Source organism: Cebus imitator, unplaced genomic scaffold (genome assembly GCF_001604975.1).
Source record: "Cebus imitator isolate Cc_AM_T3 unplaced genomic scaffold, Cebus_imitator-1.0 Scaffold83, whole genome shotgun sequence".
Taxonomy (NCBI): Eukaryota; Metazoa; Chordata; class Mammalia; order Primates; family Cebidae; genus Cebus; species Cebus imitator.
This window is the reverse complement of record NW_016107398.1, coordinates 922,764-941,980: the sequence shown is the minus strand read 5'-3', so window position 1 is coordinate 941,980 and position 19,217 is coordinate 922,764. Positions and strand designations below refer to the sequence as shown.

At 40.7% G+C, this 19,217-nt stretch overlaps 1 protein-coding gene across 5 annotated transcripts in view; it reads left to right on the top strand.

Moving 5' to 3' along the window:
• The window catches only part of RTN1 (reticulon 1), a 470,076-nt gene extending 452,290 nt beyond the window's left edge, over nt 1-17,786 (top strand). For 4 of the 5 annotated variants that reach the window (XM_017533922.1, XM_037740423.1, XM_037740425.1 and 1 more), the window contains 6 exons: nt 6,025-6,232; nt 8,343-8,481; nt 9,949-10,018; nt 10,596-10,642; nt 10,729-10,787; nt 16,981-17,786. In XM_017533922.1, coding sequence (XP_017389411.1) covers nt 6,025-6,232; nt 8,343-8,481; nt 9,949-10,018; nt 10,596-10,642; nt 10,729-10,787; nt 16,981-17,023 — 566 coding nt within the window. In that variant the 3' untranslated portion in view covers nt 17,024-17,786. The remainder of the gene's footprint in view (nt 1-6,024; nt 6,233-8,342; nt 8,482-9,948; nt 10,019-10,595; nt 10,643-10,728; nt 10,788-16,980) is intronic. The other variant, XM_037740424.1, reaches the window with a different exon arrangement.
• The last annotated feature ends 1,431 nt before the right edge of the window (nt 17,787-19,217 follow it).

Sequence of the window (19,217 nt, the reverse complement as noted above, 5' to 3'; positions counted from 1 at the left end):
TTCGGGAGGCTGAAGCAGGAGAATCACTTGAACCCAGGAGGCGAAGGTTGCAGTGAGCTGAGATCGCACCACTACACTCCAGCCTGGATGACAGAGCAAGACTCCATCTCAATCAGTCAATCAATCAATCAATCTATAGCTTGTTTATCCACTTTTAATTAAGCTGACTTTTAACTATAGTGTTCTTTAAAAAAAGAAATTCTTTCAAATCTCTTATTACCTATATGCTTCAAAGACATTTTCTTTGAAGAAAGCAGTTTCTTCAAAGAAACTGTAAGTAGTTTCTTTTTTTACAAGATTTAGAATTTCCACAAGGTAGTTTAAAGAAAGGAAAATTCAAGAGAAGAAATTAGAAGTCATGTATGGGGGGGGAACCCGAATAAATGGCAAAGTTATACAAATCAGAATGGAATTATTCCAGAAGCCAGCAATTGAACCCAGGCCACCGCTGTCAAAAGATAAAGCCTTAGATACTGAGCTATACAGCATTGAGCAGTTTCTATTGCTTTTCCCAGAAGGAGCCTAGAAAAGCCAAATTCAAGCTTGCAAGCCTTTTAACTGCTCAAGAAAAAATGTAAGGACTATGACATGAACCCCAAATATCTGTCCTGGATAGTGGAAACCAAAGAAAGTATCACTACATGGTCACAAGGTTAAGCTATTAGGACACAAAACCAGACAGAGAAATTTTATACAGTATTAGTTTCAGGGACCCATAGCAAAGTTTGTTACTAACCAGCCTGCCAAGTTGGCTTGAAAGACAGGCTTATAGGGGTCCTAAATCCACATTCTATCCTGCAATACCCCGCTCTCCATTACAGAACACAGAAAGATAAATTTTTAGCACAAAGTACACAGCATTTGCTACAGCCTAAGACTAGTCTCACAAATCCTTTTTTCTATTAATCAAACCTTTGCAGAGAAGACTAATAGTTTACTGCTTTACCTAGACAGAGAGAGAGAGAGAGACCAGAAACTTGGCCGGTAAGAATTTCTTACCCTTTTTGCTGGCATACCAGGTTTCTGGGTTCTCTTTCTCTGCAGCTTCCAGAAGAATGGAGTAGCTTCTGATGACCCTGCTTGTTTGTGCTATAGCAGTGGGATTCCAGCCACTTTACAAGAGAAAATCGCCTTTTACTGTTTTATGGGACCACAGGCAAGTTTCTTAATTTGCATAATGCTGCGCAATGGGCTGCATGGAGAACCAAATTAACATTTTCCATCCCAGCAAAATACACATAACAAAACAGATGTTACTCACCTTGTTCAGCACCCACTGTCAGCCTGGAAAAGCTAAAACTTTTTCCCTTTAGTCCTGATCCACTCCACGTGAGGGTGGATGACCTCCAAATGATAATTCACAATGGGGTCTGTGGTCAAGGTGAAGAGCAGATAGTCACCCCGAGAGACAGGCCTGTTGAGCCTTCTTTAGGGCTCATGGAGTGTGACCAGACTAATAATGAGGGTTCTCTGAGTTAGGCCTGCTGGACTTCCATCAGCAACCCCCTCTGAGATCCCTTCCACATATACAAACACACACAAAGAGCAGATGGACAGAAGGCCTTCCAAATTAGATCCCTAACCAAGAACTCCAAGTGTATCCTTTCCAAATTATCCTCCTATTCTCCATCTGAGAAACCTCCTCGAAATCTTCCTGATTGAGGAGAAGTCTCCCAAACCAGGACTCTTCCTACTACTTAGAATGAACTAACTGAAGGCTGGGTGCGGTGGCTCATGCCTATAATCCCAGCACTTTGGGAGGCCAAGGCAGGTGGATTACCTGAGGTCAGGAGTTTGAGACCAGCCTCACCAACAAGGTGAATCCCTGTCCTACTAAAAATACAAAAATTAACCAACTGTGCTGGCACGCACCTGTAGTCCGAGCTGCTTGGGAGGCTGAGACAAGAGAATTGCTTGAACCCAGGAGGCGGAGGTTGCAGTGAGCCGAGATTGTGCTACTGCACTCCAGCCTGGGGGACAGAGTGAGACCCGTCTCAAAAAAAAAAAAAAAAAAAAAGAACCAGCTGAGACCCCCCAGAGCCAGATACCCTTCAATGATGGTACAGATACAGGCACCCCATGGTGGAGCTACAAACAGACACCCCACAATGGGGCTACAGACACCTCACCATAAGACTACATTACCAGTCAGGAGAAAAAAGGAGTCATTGGCAGTGTCTAGGATACTCACCAATCTAGACACCCCACAGTGGGATTACAGACAGACACCCCACCATGGGGCTACAGACACCCTGTGATATGGCTACAGTTAAGGGACATCTCCCCAGGACAATTTCTCCATTGCAATTAAATCCATGCACATTGGGTCAGCAGCATCATGCCAATAGAAAGAAAACTAGGGGGCCACTCGGGCTGGCTTTTGGATCCATCACTGGAGGGGGGCCACTGAACCAAGGCAGGTAGTCACAAAGGCAATCCCAGACAAGCCCCCAGGTTTATAATCACCCAAGGGTTTCACCTTGCCTGCTGCCTAGACAATGCTAATTCATCAAGACAGAGAAATTGCACTGAAGAAAGAGTACTTCACACAGAGCCGGCTGTGCAGGGGACTCAAGTTTTATCATTACTCAAATCAGTCTCTCGGGGCATTCAGGGAGCAGTTTTTAAGGATAACTTGGTGTGTTGGGAGAAGCCACTGAGCAAAGAGTACTGACTGGTCAGAGATGAAATCCTTTCGAGTTGGTGCTGTCTTCTTGTGCTCAGTTAGTTCCTGGGTGGGGACCACAAGATCAGATGAGCCAGTTTATTGACCTGAGTGGGGCCAACTGATCCATCAAGTGCAGGGTCTGCAAAATATCTCAAGCACTGATCTTAGGAGCAGTTTAGGGAGGGTCAGAATCTTGTAGCCTCCAGCTGCATGACTCCTAAACCATCATCTCTCATCTTGTGGCTAATGTTTGTCCTACAAAGGCAATCTAGTCCCTAGGCAAGAAAAGGTGTGCTTTGGGAAAGGGCTGCTACCCTCTTGGTTTAAACTATAAACTAAATTTCTCCCAAAGTTAGTTCAGCCTATGCCCAGGAATGAACAAGCACAGCTTGGAGGTTAGAAGCAAGACAGAGTTAGTTAGATTTCTTTTACTGTCTCAGTGATAATTTTGAAAAGGCAGCTTCACAAATTTCTAAAAGTTTAGTTTCCTTGCTTGTTAGATACCTATGTAATGGAGTTTATTCTGAGGTTTCTGTGAGATAACATATGAGAGAGAGTGCTTTGAACATTTCAGAATCAATGTAAATTATCTTGTTACAAAGTATTCAGAAACAACAGCCCATTGTTTTAAGATAACAATCCTTTTGTTAACCTCCTTATGAGAAACCTCCTACAATCTTATAGCAAGTAGTTGAAAGACCTGCTGAGATGACTCTACAGCAAACTCATGTTACCTAGTTAATGCCTTTTGCCCACAGTTTCTTCAGGGAAAGCCCATGAAGTGCCTGCCGTTCATAGATTTCTTGAGCAGGCATTCTGGTGGTTGGAGATTTAAGCTTTGCTAGAAAGCATGCCATTTCTACAAAGTAGAAAGCAATTCATTCAGAGGGGATTCACTTGAAAATAGCAAATTCTATCTTCTCTTTGAAAACTACTTTGAGGCTCTCCTGAGCCCCTTCAATCTCACAAGTGGGTAAGCATCTTCCTTCACACTAAAGAGTGCCCCCTTCAGCACAAATCATGCTGTCTTATAATGTATTTGTTTCCATATGTGTATGTGCATCATAAAATAGATTACCATTTATTTCTTCTTGATTTGTGTGAGTGTGTGTGTTTTTGTACAATTAACTTATTTTTAAATCCCCACCACCCTACTCAGCACAAAGCCTGGCACTTAGTTCCTGCTCAATAAATGAAAACAGTTGTGTAAGAGGTAACACTTTAGTCAGTGGTGATGCTTTAGTTTCCTTTTAATTCCCCTTTGCCCCTCCCCTTCACAAAGAGAGTAAATACCTGGAGGCCCTAGACCCTCAAAGACCGTTAGCCCTGCTGCCTAGGCTTTAGACCTTTAGCCTAGGCATACCCCAATTTATTGTCTCCAGTCCGCTCAACCCTGGAGCTGCTGTGCTTCTGTGGAGAAGCTTTTTTCTCCCACTCTGTCCTCTACCCGCCGAGTTCCAGGGGTTTATTGCAGGTCATGTCTTCCAAAAGATCCCTCTTCTCCACCTGAAAAGGATTATAATTTTTGGTGCTTTATTCTAAACAAACTCTTCTCAAAGAAAAATCATTTGGTGAACTCATTCATATTTTGTTGTTAAGGACAAGCAAACCTTTAATGCATTATTCTATTCTAGCATCTTTGCATTAAAAAAAAAGATGGTAACAACTACTTCGAGGATGGAAAAGGGTTGGGCCAAAGGAATGAATTCCTAATGGTCAGTCAGTGTGACTGGGGTTGGGATAGGGAGAAGAGAGAGGCTTTAGAGCACAGTCCTTTGTTTTTTTATTTTTTTTATTTTTGCCTCTGGAAACCTATTTGTAGGACCAGCCCTACTCAAAAGAGAAAAAAAATCTGTTTCACTCCCAAAACATGCTTGTGAGCCTCTTCTCTATTTCCCACATGGCAGAACTGTTGTAGAGGAAAGGGAACAAATTTTGCCTACTGGAGTCTGAGTTAATATCCCTGATGGCCCAGATAGTAGTGGTGGGTGGGGAGTTTGTAGGGAGTGAATTTTCTCTCCAGCTTCAGATTGCTGGGAGTATCCTCAGCCTGTTATGAAAGAGACTCTTCACCTTTTAGCCCTGATTTACTCTCCAGCCAGCCTGAGATAAGTCTGTGGCCAAAGAGAGGGTTAGTACTTTAATCTGCAAAATTCCTTATGTCACCTCTCCTGGCTTGCATTCTTATGAGGGCATGTGACTTTTTCAAAACTGTTCTTTCAAGCTAATTACATACCCATGTAAGATGGGAGTAGCTCCCTGCTCTCTTCAACCTGGTCAATTCTCTGTTCCTATAAGCAAATGACCGTAGTCTAATTCTGTAAACCGCGTGTCTGTAGGTACACTGCAGGTGAAGCTGGCAGTACAAACCACTTCCATTTACATTTGGTTGTGAGATGGGAATTTTGCATCTTATTTCTCTTCCTTAAAATTGATTGGCATAATATTCTATGAAAACCATTTGTCACGTGCCCAATTGACAATGGCATGATCACGGTTCACTGCAATCTCAGCTTCCCAGGTTCCCAAGTAGCTGGGACTACAGGCACCCACCACCACGCCTGGCTTAATGTTTTATATTTTTAGTAGAGACAGAGTCTCACCATGTTGGCTAGGCTGATCTCAAACTCCTGACCTCAGATAATCCACCCACCTCAGCCTCCCAAAGTGCTGGGATTACAGACATGAGCCACCTTACCCAGCCTCCAGGGTCTCTTGACACCACCACTAACTTGTCAGTTTTGCTCTTGTTTTGGAGGCAGGCCATGTCTTTGTCCGGATGTATATGGTATTGGCTGGCAACTCCTGACCTTCCTCTGTGCTTCTGAAGACACCACTTCTCCCAGACCTTTCTTTTCATTGTTGCTGCCCATTCTCAGCAGCAGGGACATTTGTATGACCAGTATGTACATCTAAAGGCCACCATTGAGTCATAAAATTGTCAGCACAGCAGTAAGATGCACGCATAAGCAATGCTATCTGAAAGAGGAGAACAGGTACTTCACAGAGTCCTCTGTATTTTCAAGTTTCTTTCAAAGTCACATAATTCGGGCCACTGTGTGGATGGTGTAGCCCACAGAGCTATACCCATCACAATATGGTCAATGGGGATTCAACAGTCTTTTCTTATATGTGAATTTGTGAATTATTCTCAAGGGTAGAAATGATTCTTCCAAACCAAAGTGGAATGACAGTAAGTGCCCTTGGTATAGCCGTGTGCCTGCTCACTTGTGTTTAGGAATCCAGATGCCAGGTGAGAACCCACGGCAACCACAGTTTGGTGGAGTGAGCCACAGCGGTTCACGTGGTGGCACTGTGGGAGCTCAGCAGGGTGTGTTTTGTGTCTTCTCCTGCAGCTATTGACCTGCTGTACTGGCGGGACATCAAGCAGACGGGCATCGTGTTTGGGAGTTTCCTGCTGCTGCTCTTCTCCCTGACCCAGTTCAGCGTGGTGAGCGTCGTGGCCTACCTGGCCCTGGCTGCGCTCTCAGCCACCATCAGTTTCCGCATCTACAAGTCTGTTTTACAAGCTGTGCAGAAAACCGACGAGGGCCACCCTTTCAAGTGAGTGCCTCAACTGAGGAGCCCTCACACCCCAAGCAGGGGCTTTTCCCCTCACCTGTATTTCAGCTCACAGATGCACTTGAGTCATGTTTCTCTGAGACCCAACAGACCTCTTAGAGTCTCCCCTAACACCTTGTCTTTGAGTATATAACATTGCTGGTGAATTTGTGAAACAAATTTGATTATTCTTATTCTAATACTTATTGCTTTGTTGAGTTTTCATATGTATTTACTTCTAACAGTAATCATAATTCAACAATTACTTAATCCTCTTAACTATATGAGAAAGGCACAGCAGGCATTTTCATTCCTATTTACAAGTGGGAACACTGAGGTTCCAAGAAGTAATGTGACATGCTCAAGGCCAGGTGGCCAGTAAATAGCACGAAACCAGGACTAGGGTATTTGGAATTTTGTTTCCATGCTCTTCTCTAGAAGTTTAACACGAAAGGACCAACCTTCTGAGGGGGTGCAGCGTTCATGAACAGATTTATCATATATCCTTCTCTGCATTTTTATACTGGGGAAAACCTGATTTGAATGCACATTGAAGAGGAGGAAATACAAAAATAAAAGGGCAGTCTACTAAGAGGATATATGACATGTGGCAGAGGGAGGTGTTAGCACTGCCACCTGCTATAACAGAATACCATAGACTGAGTGGCTTATAAACAACAGAAATCTATTTCTCACAGTTCTAGAGGCTGGGAAATCCAAGATTAGGGTGCCAGCAGGGTTGGGTTCTGTTGAGGGCCCTTGCCTGGGTTGCAGATTGCCAACTCCTCACTGTATCCCACTTTTACTGTGGGATGGAGTGAACAAGTTCCCTTGGGCCTCTTTTCTAAGGGCACTAATCCCATTTGTGAGGGCTGCACACTCATGATCTAATCACCTTCCGAAGGCACCACCTCCTAACACTATCACATTGGAGCTTAAGATTTCAACATGAATTTGGGGAGGACACATTCTGTCCATAATACTCCTGAAAACGCAAGCCAAATACTGCTTTACTCTTTTTATCTCAACACAGAGTTAAGTAAGCACTTAAAGCACTCTAGGAGTATCCTCTAGGTAGATAATAGGTGCTGTCTTAAAGCAGAGGAAAGGAGGGAGGAAGGATGGATCTCTCTGGAGGAGCTTGGCCAAGCTGAAGGGGCTTAAGCTGGGATGATATTTGTCTGTTTGTATTTTACATGTTTTTCCCACCCAAGAGTTAAATTTAACCGTTTTTAACTAATGAAAAATGTTATTACTAAAAATACCACTCAGTAGAACCCATAAGTATTTGAATATGGCCCAGGTCACTTGAGTTTTCAGTGCTCTTTCGATAAACCTGGAAGTAAATCCAGAATTTAAACATGAATTCTTAGAGTTCTTTTTTTTTTTTTTTTTTTTTTGAGACAGAGTTTCGCTCTTGTTACCCAGGCTGGAGTGCAATGGCGCGATCTCGGCTCACCGCAACCTCCGCCTCCTGGGTTCAGGCAATTCTCCTGCCTCAGCCTCCTGAGTAGCTGGGATTATAGGCATGCACCACCATGCCCAGCTAATTTTTTGTATTTTTAGTAGAGACGGGGTTTCACCATGTTGACCAGGTTGGTCTCGATCTCTTGACCTCGTGATCCACCCGCCTCGGCCTCCCAAAGTGCTGGGATTACAGGCATGAGCCACCGCGCCCGGCCCAAATTCTTAGAGTTCTTAAGAGGAGCAGTCGGCAGCTAGGATTTTGGGCTATCTCAACTACTTTAAAAAGATAATTTATCTCCATGAAGTTATGTATGGAGAATTCAGCAAATGAGCTGATTTTGCACTGATTTTTTTTCTCTGGTCCCAGCTGGTTTCTCTGAATTTTCAGCCTTCCCATGCTATTTCTTAGATAGCCAGAAACAGTCACAATGCTCCACTGAGAACCATGCTTTCTGTGTTCCCAGTGCACTGGAAGCAGATGTGGATGGTGCCCTGTGGCCCTCGCTGGCTGGCATAGCCCCCCAGAGATGTCCCCGCCTTCACTCTCAGAGTGAGAAAAGGAACACTCAACTATTAATGGGGGGTGTGGCAGCCTGTCTCATGATTCCCTCTGATGAAATTCTCTGTGGGAATGGTTTGTTGACAGGGCCTACTTGGAGCTTGAGATCACCCTTTCTCAGGAGCAGATTCAGAAGTACACGGACTGCCTGCAGTTCTACGTGAACAGCACACTTAAGGAACTGAGGAGGCTCTTCCTTGTCCAGGACCTGGTGGATTCCTTAAAAGTACAGTTGCTTAAGCTGCTTACTTTACAATCTTGACTGTTATTTTCCCTAAAAGTATAATACTATAAACTGCTACATCACAGAGAATGAAAACCAAGTGCTAATTATATTCTAGAGTCAGAAGACCTCCAGTTGTATAACACCAAGAAACAGTCTAATCCCTTCATTGTACCAGTGATGAAACTGTGGCTCAGAGAGACGAAAACATTTCAGGGTTTCCCAGTGAGTCACTAGCAGAGCTGGAATCAAACCTAGGTCACATAGCTTCTAGCTCTACAGTCTTTACAATGCACCAGATTTCTCCTTAAACCATTTTTAGTTCCTCCAACAATTTCCCAAAATTAATGTTAATATAAAAAATTCTAGATAGGGAATGTGAAAAACATATATTTTTGCATTGAAGGAAACTCTGGATTCTGCAAATATTAATAGTAAGACCTCGAAGTGTGCTTACATAGTTACAGCTGGGAGACTGAGCCATCTGAAGGGTACAGGTATGCCCAGCCCCTCACTTGATGAGGATCAGAAGCACCTGGGGCTCTCACTGAATTTGCTGGGTTCCTTTTCAACAAGCTGCTTTGGCCTCCTGGTGACTTACAGTAGAATCCAAGTTAGTCAATTGTGATTCGGCATAGCCATAAGCAAAGCTGGGAAAGCCCAGGCAAGGTAGTTGTGAGGTTTCTGTGCTCCCAGAGCACTTTGTACACACCATGGCAGGGGCTTGTACTGGGAGCTGTCTGGTAGCTGTTCAAGGAAGGGCAGAAGGAAAAATGAAAAATGCGGGCTTGACCCTCAAAATGCTTTACTGGAATAATGACTTGCCATATAATGACTGAAGAGAGATAACAGGGCAATTATAATTACTTACCTTAGTGCTTTAAGGTCATGGTTGTATTTGTAATATAAAAATGGTAGGCCAGAACAGGGGTCAGCAAACCTTATCCACAAAGAGCCAGATGGTAGATGTTTTAGGCTTTGCACGCCACACTATCTGTGGCACCTTTTCAACTTTGCCATTGTAGTACAAAAGCAGAAAAAGACAATAGAAAGAAGAAGAGCTTGACTATGTGCCCATAAAACTTAATGAACACTGATAATTTGATTCAATATCATTTCACATATTAGAAAATAGTACTCTTGTTTTATTTTATTTGACCATTTAAAAATGTGAAAATCATTGTTAACTCGTGGGCATATACAAAAACAGGTCAAGGGCCACAGCTTGCTGACCCCTGGCCTAGATTATTTCCTGTGTCTCTCAAACCTTATCACAAAGTGGTCCAAAGGTTTCCAAGAGAACTAAAGACTGGATCTCCTTTCAATGATTCTGTGAAGAGCTTTCAACACCTTTCATTGACTATTGAAATCATAATGTATTCTGACTCAAATCTGAATCTAGGTAAAAGTCAATGATATGAGACTCTTCTTGTCAGGAAGGGTTTTAGGAACAATGCTTTTGTTCTTCAGTTCGCAGTCCTGATGTGGCTCCTGACCTACGTTGGCGCTCTCTTCAATGGCCTGACCCTGCTGCTCATGGGTAAGAGCAGATGAGAGTATATACATCTTCCTTCACATCCTCTGTGAAAACGCTGCTTCCTAGGCTGTAAGCTTTTCATTTGTTTAAAGAGATTCCTAGGAACAAATGCCAGATATATCTGAGTACAGAGCACTTCTCTTACTGTCATAGTTCAATTAAAGTGTGTAATATATATTATACACTAATAATGAATTCTTAAGTCTAAAGGTTTTTTTTTTTTCTTCAAACATAACTGGCTTCTTTTTGGCTTATAATATATATTTGGATCTGTTTACAGTGGCAGCAATGGATAGAGATTCATTTGCATCTTGGGAGGGGAAAGTGTATCCTAATTCTAGTAATAATTACAAAATACCTGTACAGGGCTCAGCATCATTTTATTTTCCCTATGAGCTGCCCGTCATCTTTTATCTAGAATTCTGGATATTGCTTCCCAAAATAGGGGATAAAAAATAAAATAAAGTGCTGGATATTCCAAATAATGCTATAATATCATATAACAATATAAAAATGTATCTATAAGTGTATTCTTATTGATAACTCAGAATTTTAATACTGTATTTGTTTTTCATCCCAGCTGTGGTTTCAATGTTTACTCTACCTGTAGTGTATGTTAAGCACCAGGTAAGTTCTATGTGATGTCAAACAATGACATAAAATTTTGACCTCATGATCTTTGGATGTGCTCATTATTTTTTTTCTCTGTGTAGGCACAGATTGACCAATATCTGGGACTTGTGAGGACTCACATAAATGCTGTTGTGGCAAAGTAAGTCACATAGGGCAATGTATAAGATCCAATGAGTAGATTAGGATAGGGGTAATGAGAAGATAGTAAAATGACAGATTAATTTAAGTTTTTTAACTCTCAATTAAATAAAACCCATGGTTTATTTCAAGTTTCACAGTGAGTTTTAATGAATGAATGATATTAAGCTCTATCTAAGGACTGCCGCATGTACAAGAACAAGATGCATTGGAGGAAGGAGGAAAACTTGATTCCAAAAATAAAATTAACAGTGTAATTCAAATAAAAACAATTAAGTTAACATTTTTAATCCTTTAAACAATGAATGACACTAATTTTTAAGAAACATTAAAATTACTTTTAAACCTTGAATTATTTTAGAACTTTAAAATACGTAAAATGTTTGCCAGCTAAATAACATCACACCATTTTAATTCAACAATTATGCGTATGTGTTTAATCCCATTGCTTTTTAAACCTGAGTCTTAAACAAGCCTTACTTTATGGCTACCTTACATATTAGGAGATAGAGATTTTAGTTTTACATATCAACAGCTAACATGGCCATTAAACTTAGGAGTTTTCCTTACTTCTTACATTACTATTTTTAGATGTATAGTCATCTAAAGTGATAGCTCTTATATTGCATTTTTATTCAATATTTTGCTTTATTAAAAAGCCAGCCTAATCTTCAACTACAAATACATATCACCAAAGGAGTAGACTTTTTCACAAAAACTCTATCTAATTATCCGATAATTATGTGGCTGGACCTAGGTGGGGGTCAGATTTAGAGAGAGGCATTTTGGATAGTTAAAGATGTATAATAACAAAATAAGAAAGGCCAATCACATTGAAGTTCCTCTGCCATTAGATTATATGTGATCTGCTTCAGTTCTCTCCTGAAGTTTATAAACTTTTGTTTTTTACTATGTATTATTTACATTTTTTCTCTTGAATTCATTAGGAACTCATAGGGTTCTGTGTTGAATTTGGATCTGTGAGAGATCTACAACACATTTCAGAATGCTTGAACTTGCCAGCTTGGACCCAGGTGTAACCAATACCTAATGAAAATCAACACACTAAGCATAAAATAATCATTTTATTTTATATTAAGAAATGGTAGCATAGCGCAGTATGAGACTTGGTGGCACCCGAACCTGTGGAGCCTATTTAAAAATACGAATTCCAAGACCCCACACAGACCTATATAATTAGAATTTCTAGGATTGGTGACCTGGAATTTTTATTTTAATGAACTTCCCAGGTGACTTTTTGGCAGCTAGAACTGTGTTCATAAACTACATTAAAGAACACCAGAATAGGGGTTTGGAAACTGGAAGATAGAAGTTCTAGACCTAAGTTGTCCAATACTTAGTTTGGGGATCACAAATCACATCTCTTACTTTTTCATTTGGTCTGTTGGTTGAGTCCAAAAAGAGGAGTACCTGTTATGTTCTGGAGACTTCATATGACAGGTACAGAGGGTATAAAGATAAATGAAATGATCTCAGCCCTAAAAGAGCTCTTAGCCTAGTGGTGCAGACAAAATTGTACAGAAATAAACTATAATAAAATATGATAAGTATAATAGAGCTGTATGAAATACGAAAGTCAGAGAGATGAAGAAACCATTGTTCCTTCTTGGACAGGATAGTGGAAAGCCATTAAGATAAGGTGGCATTTGACCTGGGCCTTGAAGGATGGGTAAACAGTCATCAGGTGGATGATGAGAGGAAAGACATTGTAAGAGGAAGAGATAATAAAGCAAAGGCAGAGAAGCATGAAAATGTCAGTCACGTTCAAGAGGAAACTGTCAACCAGTGTGTCTAGAGCTTTAATGAGTCGAAAAATCAACTAGAAGGAATTTAGGAAGAAAGGCTGAGGCCAGGGGTGAATGCTCTGTGGGGTTTTGACTCCAACCCAACAGGAAATGGCCGGCCCTTGATGTTTTTAAGCAGGGGATTGATGTTATCAGATTTGTGCTTTTTAAATATCACTATGGCAGTTTAGTGAGAAAAGAATTGGAGAGGGGAAAGACTAGAGATTTCTCTAGGCGGCTATCATTATTCAAACAAAAGTGACAAGGGCATGGCCTGGTTAAAATGGAGGGAAAAGAGAGATGGCAGCGAATATAACGTATATACAATGTACTTGTTAAATTACAATTGGAAATCAAGGCTGTGAAAAGGAATGGAAAGGAAACATGTTAGCTATGACTAATGTGGCTTCTGTAATTGAGCTTCAGGTAGGGTTGGCTCTTAACTTCCCAGTAGCTGGGACAAAAAGAGAAACTCAGCAAGTTACATGGTTTTTACTATCTATCACAAAGGAGGAAACAACAGTTTTTCAAAATAACCTGTTTTGCCTGGCACTATATTTCGAAGGAAATTTCTTGGTGGGATCTTAACTCTAAGGCCTCTTCAACCTCTGAAATTCTAATTACACCTTAGAATAATTCCAGCAAAAGAACTTCCACCATTTTAGTGGAACAGTTAAGAACATGATCGTTAGAATCAGACTAAGTTGAGTCAGTTTCTAGCTTTTTTAGCTGTATAATCTCATCATAATGTTATTTGACTCTAAGAGCCTGTTTCCTTATCTGTAAATTGGAAATGTTAATACCTCATAGAATTCTTGGTGGTTAAGTGAGGTAATGTCTATAAAGTATTCTTAACTAGAGGTAGGAAACCCTCAATATTATATATCATTGTCATCATCATCCATCCTATTACTGCTTAGAGATCACTTCATGGGGCATGGAGGTAGAGGACAGTCCCAGACTGGGCCAGTAGACCCCAGGGCCACTCTCTCCTCCATACTAAGTGACCCTGTCTAGGTCATTTTGCCATTGTGGTCTCAGTTTTCCAGCTTAAAATGGGGGTTGATAATATATAATAACACTTCGTAGAGTTTTGAAAGTGAGAAAAAAGGCCTCAAATTTCAAAAGGCAAAATAAATATTGTAGAGGAAATTAAAGCTTTAAGTAGGTGACACCATAATAAGAAATCTGCTTTAAGTAAATACAGTTCCCTATGTCTAGGTGAGTTATGTTTTAGAGTGATAAAATAGCCTATGACTTGACCTAGAAGCTCTCTTGGTGACCTTTGATAAATTTCATGGAGTAAAGGACATCCTGAAAACTGAAATTGGAAAGGAGCTGTCCTGATCTTCAAATGAGAAGAAAGAAAAGATTCCAGGCATTATCTCTGATAAATTGAAGGCCTAATTTCAAGCAAAAATCCAGATTGAATTAGTAAAACTGTAGATATTCAGAATAGATCATTATATGGTCACTAAACCCTGGGCTGATATAGACTGCCCTAGTCAGTGAGTATTCTGATTTTAGTGGGGATACTCAACAAGTCTTTCTGGTGTCCTTGTGGAGAAAAATGGAGATGTATGATCCAGATGATAGCACAGGTGGTAGAACTCTAGAAGGTTGAATAGTAGACCCTAAAGACCCTAAAGATGTTTATTAATTCATCAAATATGTGTCTGAGGCAAGGTATGTGCCACAGAGCCCTGCCTTTGATCCCATTACTTTCAATCCCATTACTTCCATGACTGTGTGAAGACAAATCAAATATCTTTATCAAAGTTCCAGGTGATGTACAGTTTGAAGTGAAAGAAAATTCAGAAGACAGTAAGCTCAAGATTCAAATTGAATGAAAGGATCTTGAGTAAGCTAGATTGCTGAATTAAAATCAATAAAATGAAATTAATAAGGAAAGTAAAGCCCTACATTTAGGTTTCTAAAAAGTCAGCATTATAGATATAGAATGCAGGGAGGGATAGATGAGAAAGGGTAACAGTAAGTGTGTATGTAAAAAATACCTTGGGGGTTTTAATTGATTGATTGGTCACAACCAAATGTAAGTCAACAATGTGCTGAAGTATCTTTAAAAAATAAATGCAAGTTGAGTTGTTACTAGTAGGAGTACAAAGTCTAAATCAACAGAGGCCACAGTCACATTATATTCCATATTAGCCATCTCATATCTGTGTTCAATTTCAGGGTTAGACATTTTAACAGATGCATTAATACATTGGAGTAATGCCACAAAGATGACCAGGGTACTATGGTATTAGAAATCTAATAGTAATGAGCAGTAATGAGCAGTGAAGAGCAAACTTTGCTGGGGATGACTACCCTGGAAAAGAGATGACTTTAAAAGGACGCCATAGCCATTCTCAAATACTTGGAGGTCTAACATTGTAAAAGGAATAGTATTTCTCTTTTTCTCTAAAGAGCAATGAATGGAAATTTTAGAAGTTCTGAGATTTTAATATGAGAGAAAAGAGTAATGATTAGAGTTGTTCAATAATAGAACCATCTGCCTCATAAAGGAGTGAGTTCCCTGACATTCATTCAAGTGTTCAAATAGAAGTTAGGTAGCCATCATTGCATGTGTCCTCTCTTGGCTCCTCCTACTCTTGTCTACCTCTCTTCTGGTCCTGTGACTTCAAAGGTTATTTTTGTATCTAGGGTTCCAAACGTGTGTCTCCAGCCCAGACCTCTTCAACTAGGCACCAGGCCTATCCACTTCTTTATGTAAGGTTTCTCTAAAGTGTCTCATAGCCAAACAGATTCAGATTCACATAGCCAAACATCTTGAAATCTCATCCAAGAACTTGTATTTCCTTCAGTCATCACCATCTTGGTCAATGCCATTTTCACCTCGTTTCTCAGACTAAAAACCAAAGAATCTTCATTGATTACTCTTCCTCTAATCCTAGCCTGTGCATTCAGTTCATCAACAGATCAGGTGGGTCCTGCAGCCTCATCTCCAAACTAATCCTGAGACTGTTCCACTGTCTTCATTTCCATGTCTACCATACAGTCCAGCCATTGCCATCTAGTACTTGGACTGCTATGGGTTTCTCTCCAACTATTCATTGCTTCTACTCCCATTTCCCTATTTTTTTCACACAGCCATCATCATGATCTTCTTACAACATTAATCAGATCACATCACTCCCCCACCTAAATTCATCAGTAACTTCCCATCCCACAGGGGAGAATCTAAACTCCTTACCACAGCCCACAAGCTCCAACGCCCACCATCTGGTCCCTGCCTGCCTTTCAGACCTCCCCTATCCATGCCCCAAACACATGGGCTTCCATTCTGCTTGCCACCAGCTTGTCCTCTCTGTGATGCCTCTGCACTTGTTACTCCCTCTTCCTGAAACACTTCACATCTAGATCTTTGCCTGATGGCCCTTTCCTGTCCTCTGAGGATCAGTTTCTCAGATGAGTGGATTTAAAGGGGTGCTGCCCACCTTACCACTTTGCCCCTCACTGTCTGCCATACCGCCTTGATTTTCTTTATAGCAGTTGTCGCCATCTGAACTTCTATTGTCTTCTGGTTTATTTCTGTCTCCTCAATCCCTACAAGAATGAAAACTCCACAAGAGCAGGAATCTCTTCCCTTTTGTTGACCACTGAATTGCAGTACATGGAAGGGTACCTGGTGGCACAGAGGGAGGTCTCAATCAAAATCTGCACAATGAGCTCATAAATGTTCAAGTTAACAAAACACTTTCAGTGTAAACCTATCCTAAAATCATGCTGCCACATTGTGAGCATCACAGAATTTAAGGGACCCTGGCGATATCTAGTCTGTGCCATATTTTAATGACGAGTATTTAGGACAAGAAAAGTCCATTAGTTTGCCAGATGCCATGCAGCTAATTAATAGATCTGCCTGAGACTAGGACCCAGGTTTTTAAATTCCAGTTCTGGGTAATTAGACTACTCTGAGGGTGAACATAGATTTCTTTTCCTATGTCCAACACAAGAACAGATTACATCCCTAGTTATATAATCATCTCTAGTTATGCTCATCTTCCTGGCATAGTAATAGCACTTTCTCTCTCTTTCTGAAGTGTCCCGGATGGGGGATAAATGGTCACCCTAATTATATCACAGCTTCTGTAATCCTGAAACAAATCAACATGTTCATCTGCCTAAAAAGATCTAAAAAATGTGCCTTTCTTCCAATTCTGTTTTTTGTTGTTGTTATTTTCATTATCCAGTTTTTACTTTCTTATTGCTTTATATAAGAGTATTTACAGACATACATAGGTAAAAATGATATCTTCTGGAATATTAAGCTCTTTGGTCACTTAGCTAATTAAAGCAACAACACATAAAATGATTTCATTAATAACACTTGTGATTTACTACCTTTTGATACTGTCTTTTTAGGATTCAGGCTAAAATCCCAGGCGCTAAGAGGCACGCTGAGTAAACTGATATCGCACCGGGGACTGGACACAAACAGGAATGTCTGAAGTGGTAACAGCTCCCTTCTTACTCGTTACTGCAAATTGATTGTGCCCCCTTACCCCCAGTACCATAATCTTAGAGACAAACCTTAAAACAGCTGTTTTTAGGCTGTTCCTTGTACTCTTAGGATATTTGAGTCACTTGTGTCAACCACTAAAGTATAGAGAAAAGTGTATTAGATGTGGTTTTTAATTTTGTGTTGCTAAAAAAAAGTGCATGATGGTGAGAGCCCAAGTTATCTTTCCTTCTTTGGTGTTCTTCTTCTCTTCTCTGCAATGCTTCTGTAGCTTCTAACGTTCCCGTGGCTAGGCCTTTCCTGCTGAGTGCTCTGATGCAATAGTGGAAATCGCTTACATGTCCTTGGGTTGCTGGGTGGATTAATCTTTAATAACAATATATAGAATTGTAGACTGATGTTTTAGCATTTTTCCAACACACACAACGTAAAAATAAAAACAGTCGACCGTACTTATGGTAATCAGTTTTGTATAACTTAAAATAATTAAATAAATGAAACAAACCCAAAACGAACATGCAATACTTTTGTTGTATGGGATTGGTGGGCTGATTTACATGTATGGTTACTAAAAAGTACCAGCATGTTAACTTTATTACAATTTGTATTACTTTCTCTGTAGTTCCTAATGGATTCAATTACGGACTCTGGATATTTGCACTTATGTACTTGATACTGAATGCATAAATAAATGTTACTAAATGTAGAATGTTTTCCCTCTCTTCTCATGCATGGTCTTACTGGAAAGCACAAAAGCTCAAAGTGATGAAGTCACTTGATGACATTCTGGGAGGGCTGGGAGCAACTGCTCACCTTATTCTCTCTCCAGGACTGTAGAGTCAAACGCCAACCTGGCTTATGGTTTTTCTGGGTCATTAATAGAAAACTGAACAGTGGTAAACTGTAAATCATTCTTTATATTTTACTGTGTGGAGTGGATGCAGATATTTTAAATAGTTTTTTTAAAAACTTGAAAGTGATATAAATCCTTACATAAACTTTACAGCAAATATGCAGCAAAAACACTGGCAAAAACAATTGTAATTGCTGTGAACACACCCTTGTAGTAATTACTTACTAAGCACCAAATGTTTGCTAAGCCCTAAGAAAAGGGCTGTGAATAAGAGAGATGACAATTGCTGTCCTCACCACGTAAAGTCTTCTAATAATTTCCTCACCACTTTTTGTACAAGTCCAGTTGCATATTTTGTTTCACTGCTACAATCAGATGTCGAAGACGAAGAGGTAGAAGTGAATGAAAGGAGTGGCAATTGGAGAAGAAAATAAATGATTGCTTATAAAAAGCTGCCTTTTACCAGTTTTACACATGGGTTCAGTAAATATTTGTGGAGTTACCCTTCTGTACAAAGTGGTGTGAAGATTACAAGGGCCGCTTGACAGTGTGCCAGCAGCCAGACGCTCTGGTCACTGTGCTGGGGGAGAGGGTAGGTGGCCATGTGGAAATGCTAACTAAGAAAAGGGTAGCATAAAACAAGAGCCATGATGCAGGGATTAAGCAACAGAAGATTCTCAGGGGAGGTGAACTTCAGGGCTGGGAAACCAGATGAAGAAAGTCCACCCAAGGTGAAGAAAGAACATGAGCTAAAGAGCCAAGATGTGGAATGTGAGGCATATGTAGAGAATGGTGAGTTAAACAAGCTTAGATGGCTTGTAAAGTTCTTGAGGTGGAAATGGTGGTGCCAAATAAGGCTGGAAAGGTGGGTTGAGATCACAATGGGAAGAAACTTGGATGCCTGTGCCAAGGAGTTTGGGCTTTATTCTCTACATCTCGGAGAGTCATATAGACACAACAAAGGTGCAAGATACTGAAGGCTAGACAGACTGATAATTGTAAACTAACTCTACATAGGTGCCAGATGACTAGCTCTTTATTAGAACAGCCACAGGAAGACTAGAAAGATGTTCACCTGTCCCTGATCCTTGATGTTAGCCCAGCATGCCAAGCATCCACCATGGACAAGGTGCAGCTAACAGATGATGTGGAGGGATATTGGACTGGAGCTGGTGACCGACTGGCCTTAAACGTGAGTGCCTCCTTGAATTGTGCACCCAAGGAAGCTTGATTGCCTCACCCTAGCCCAGCACGAAGACTCACTGATCAGGAGGATGCAATGCCATT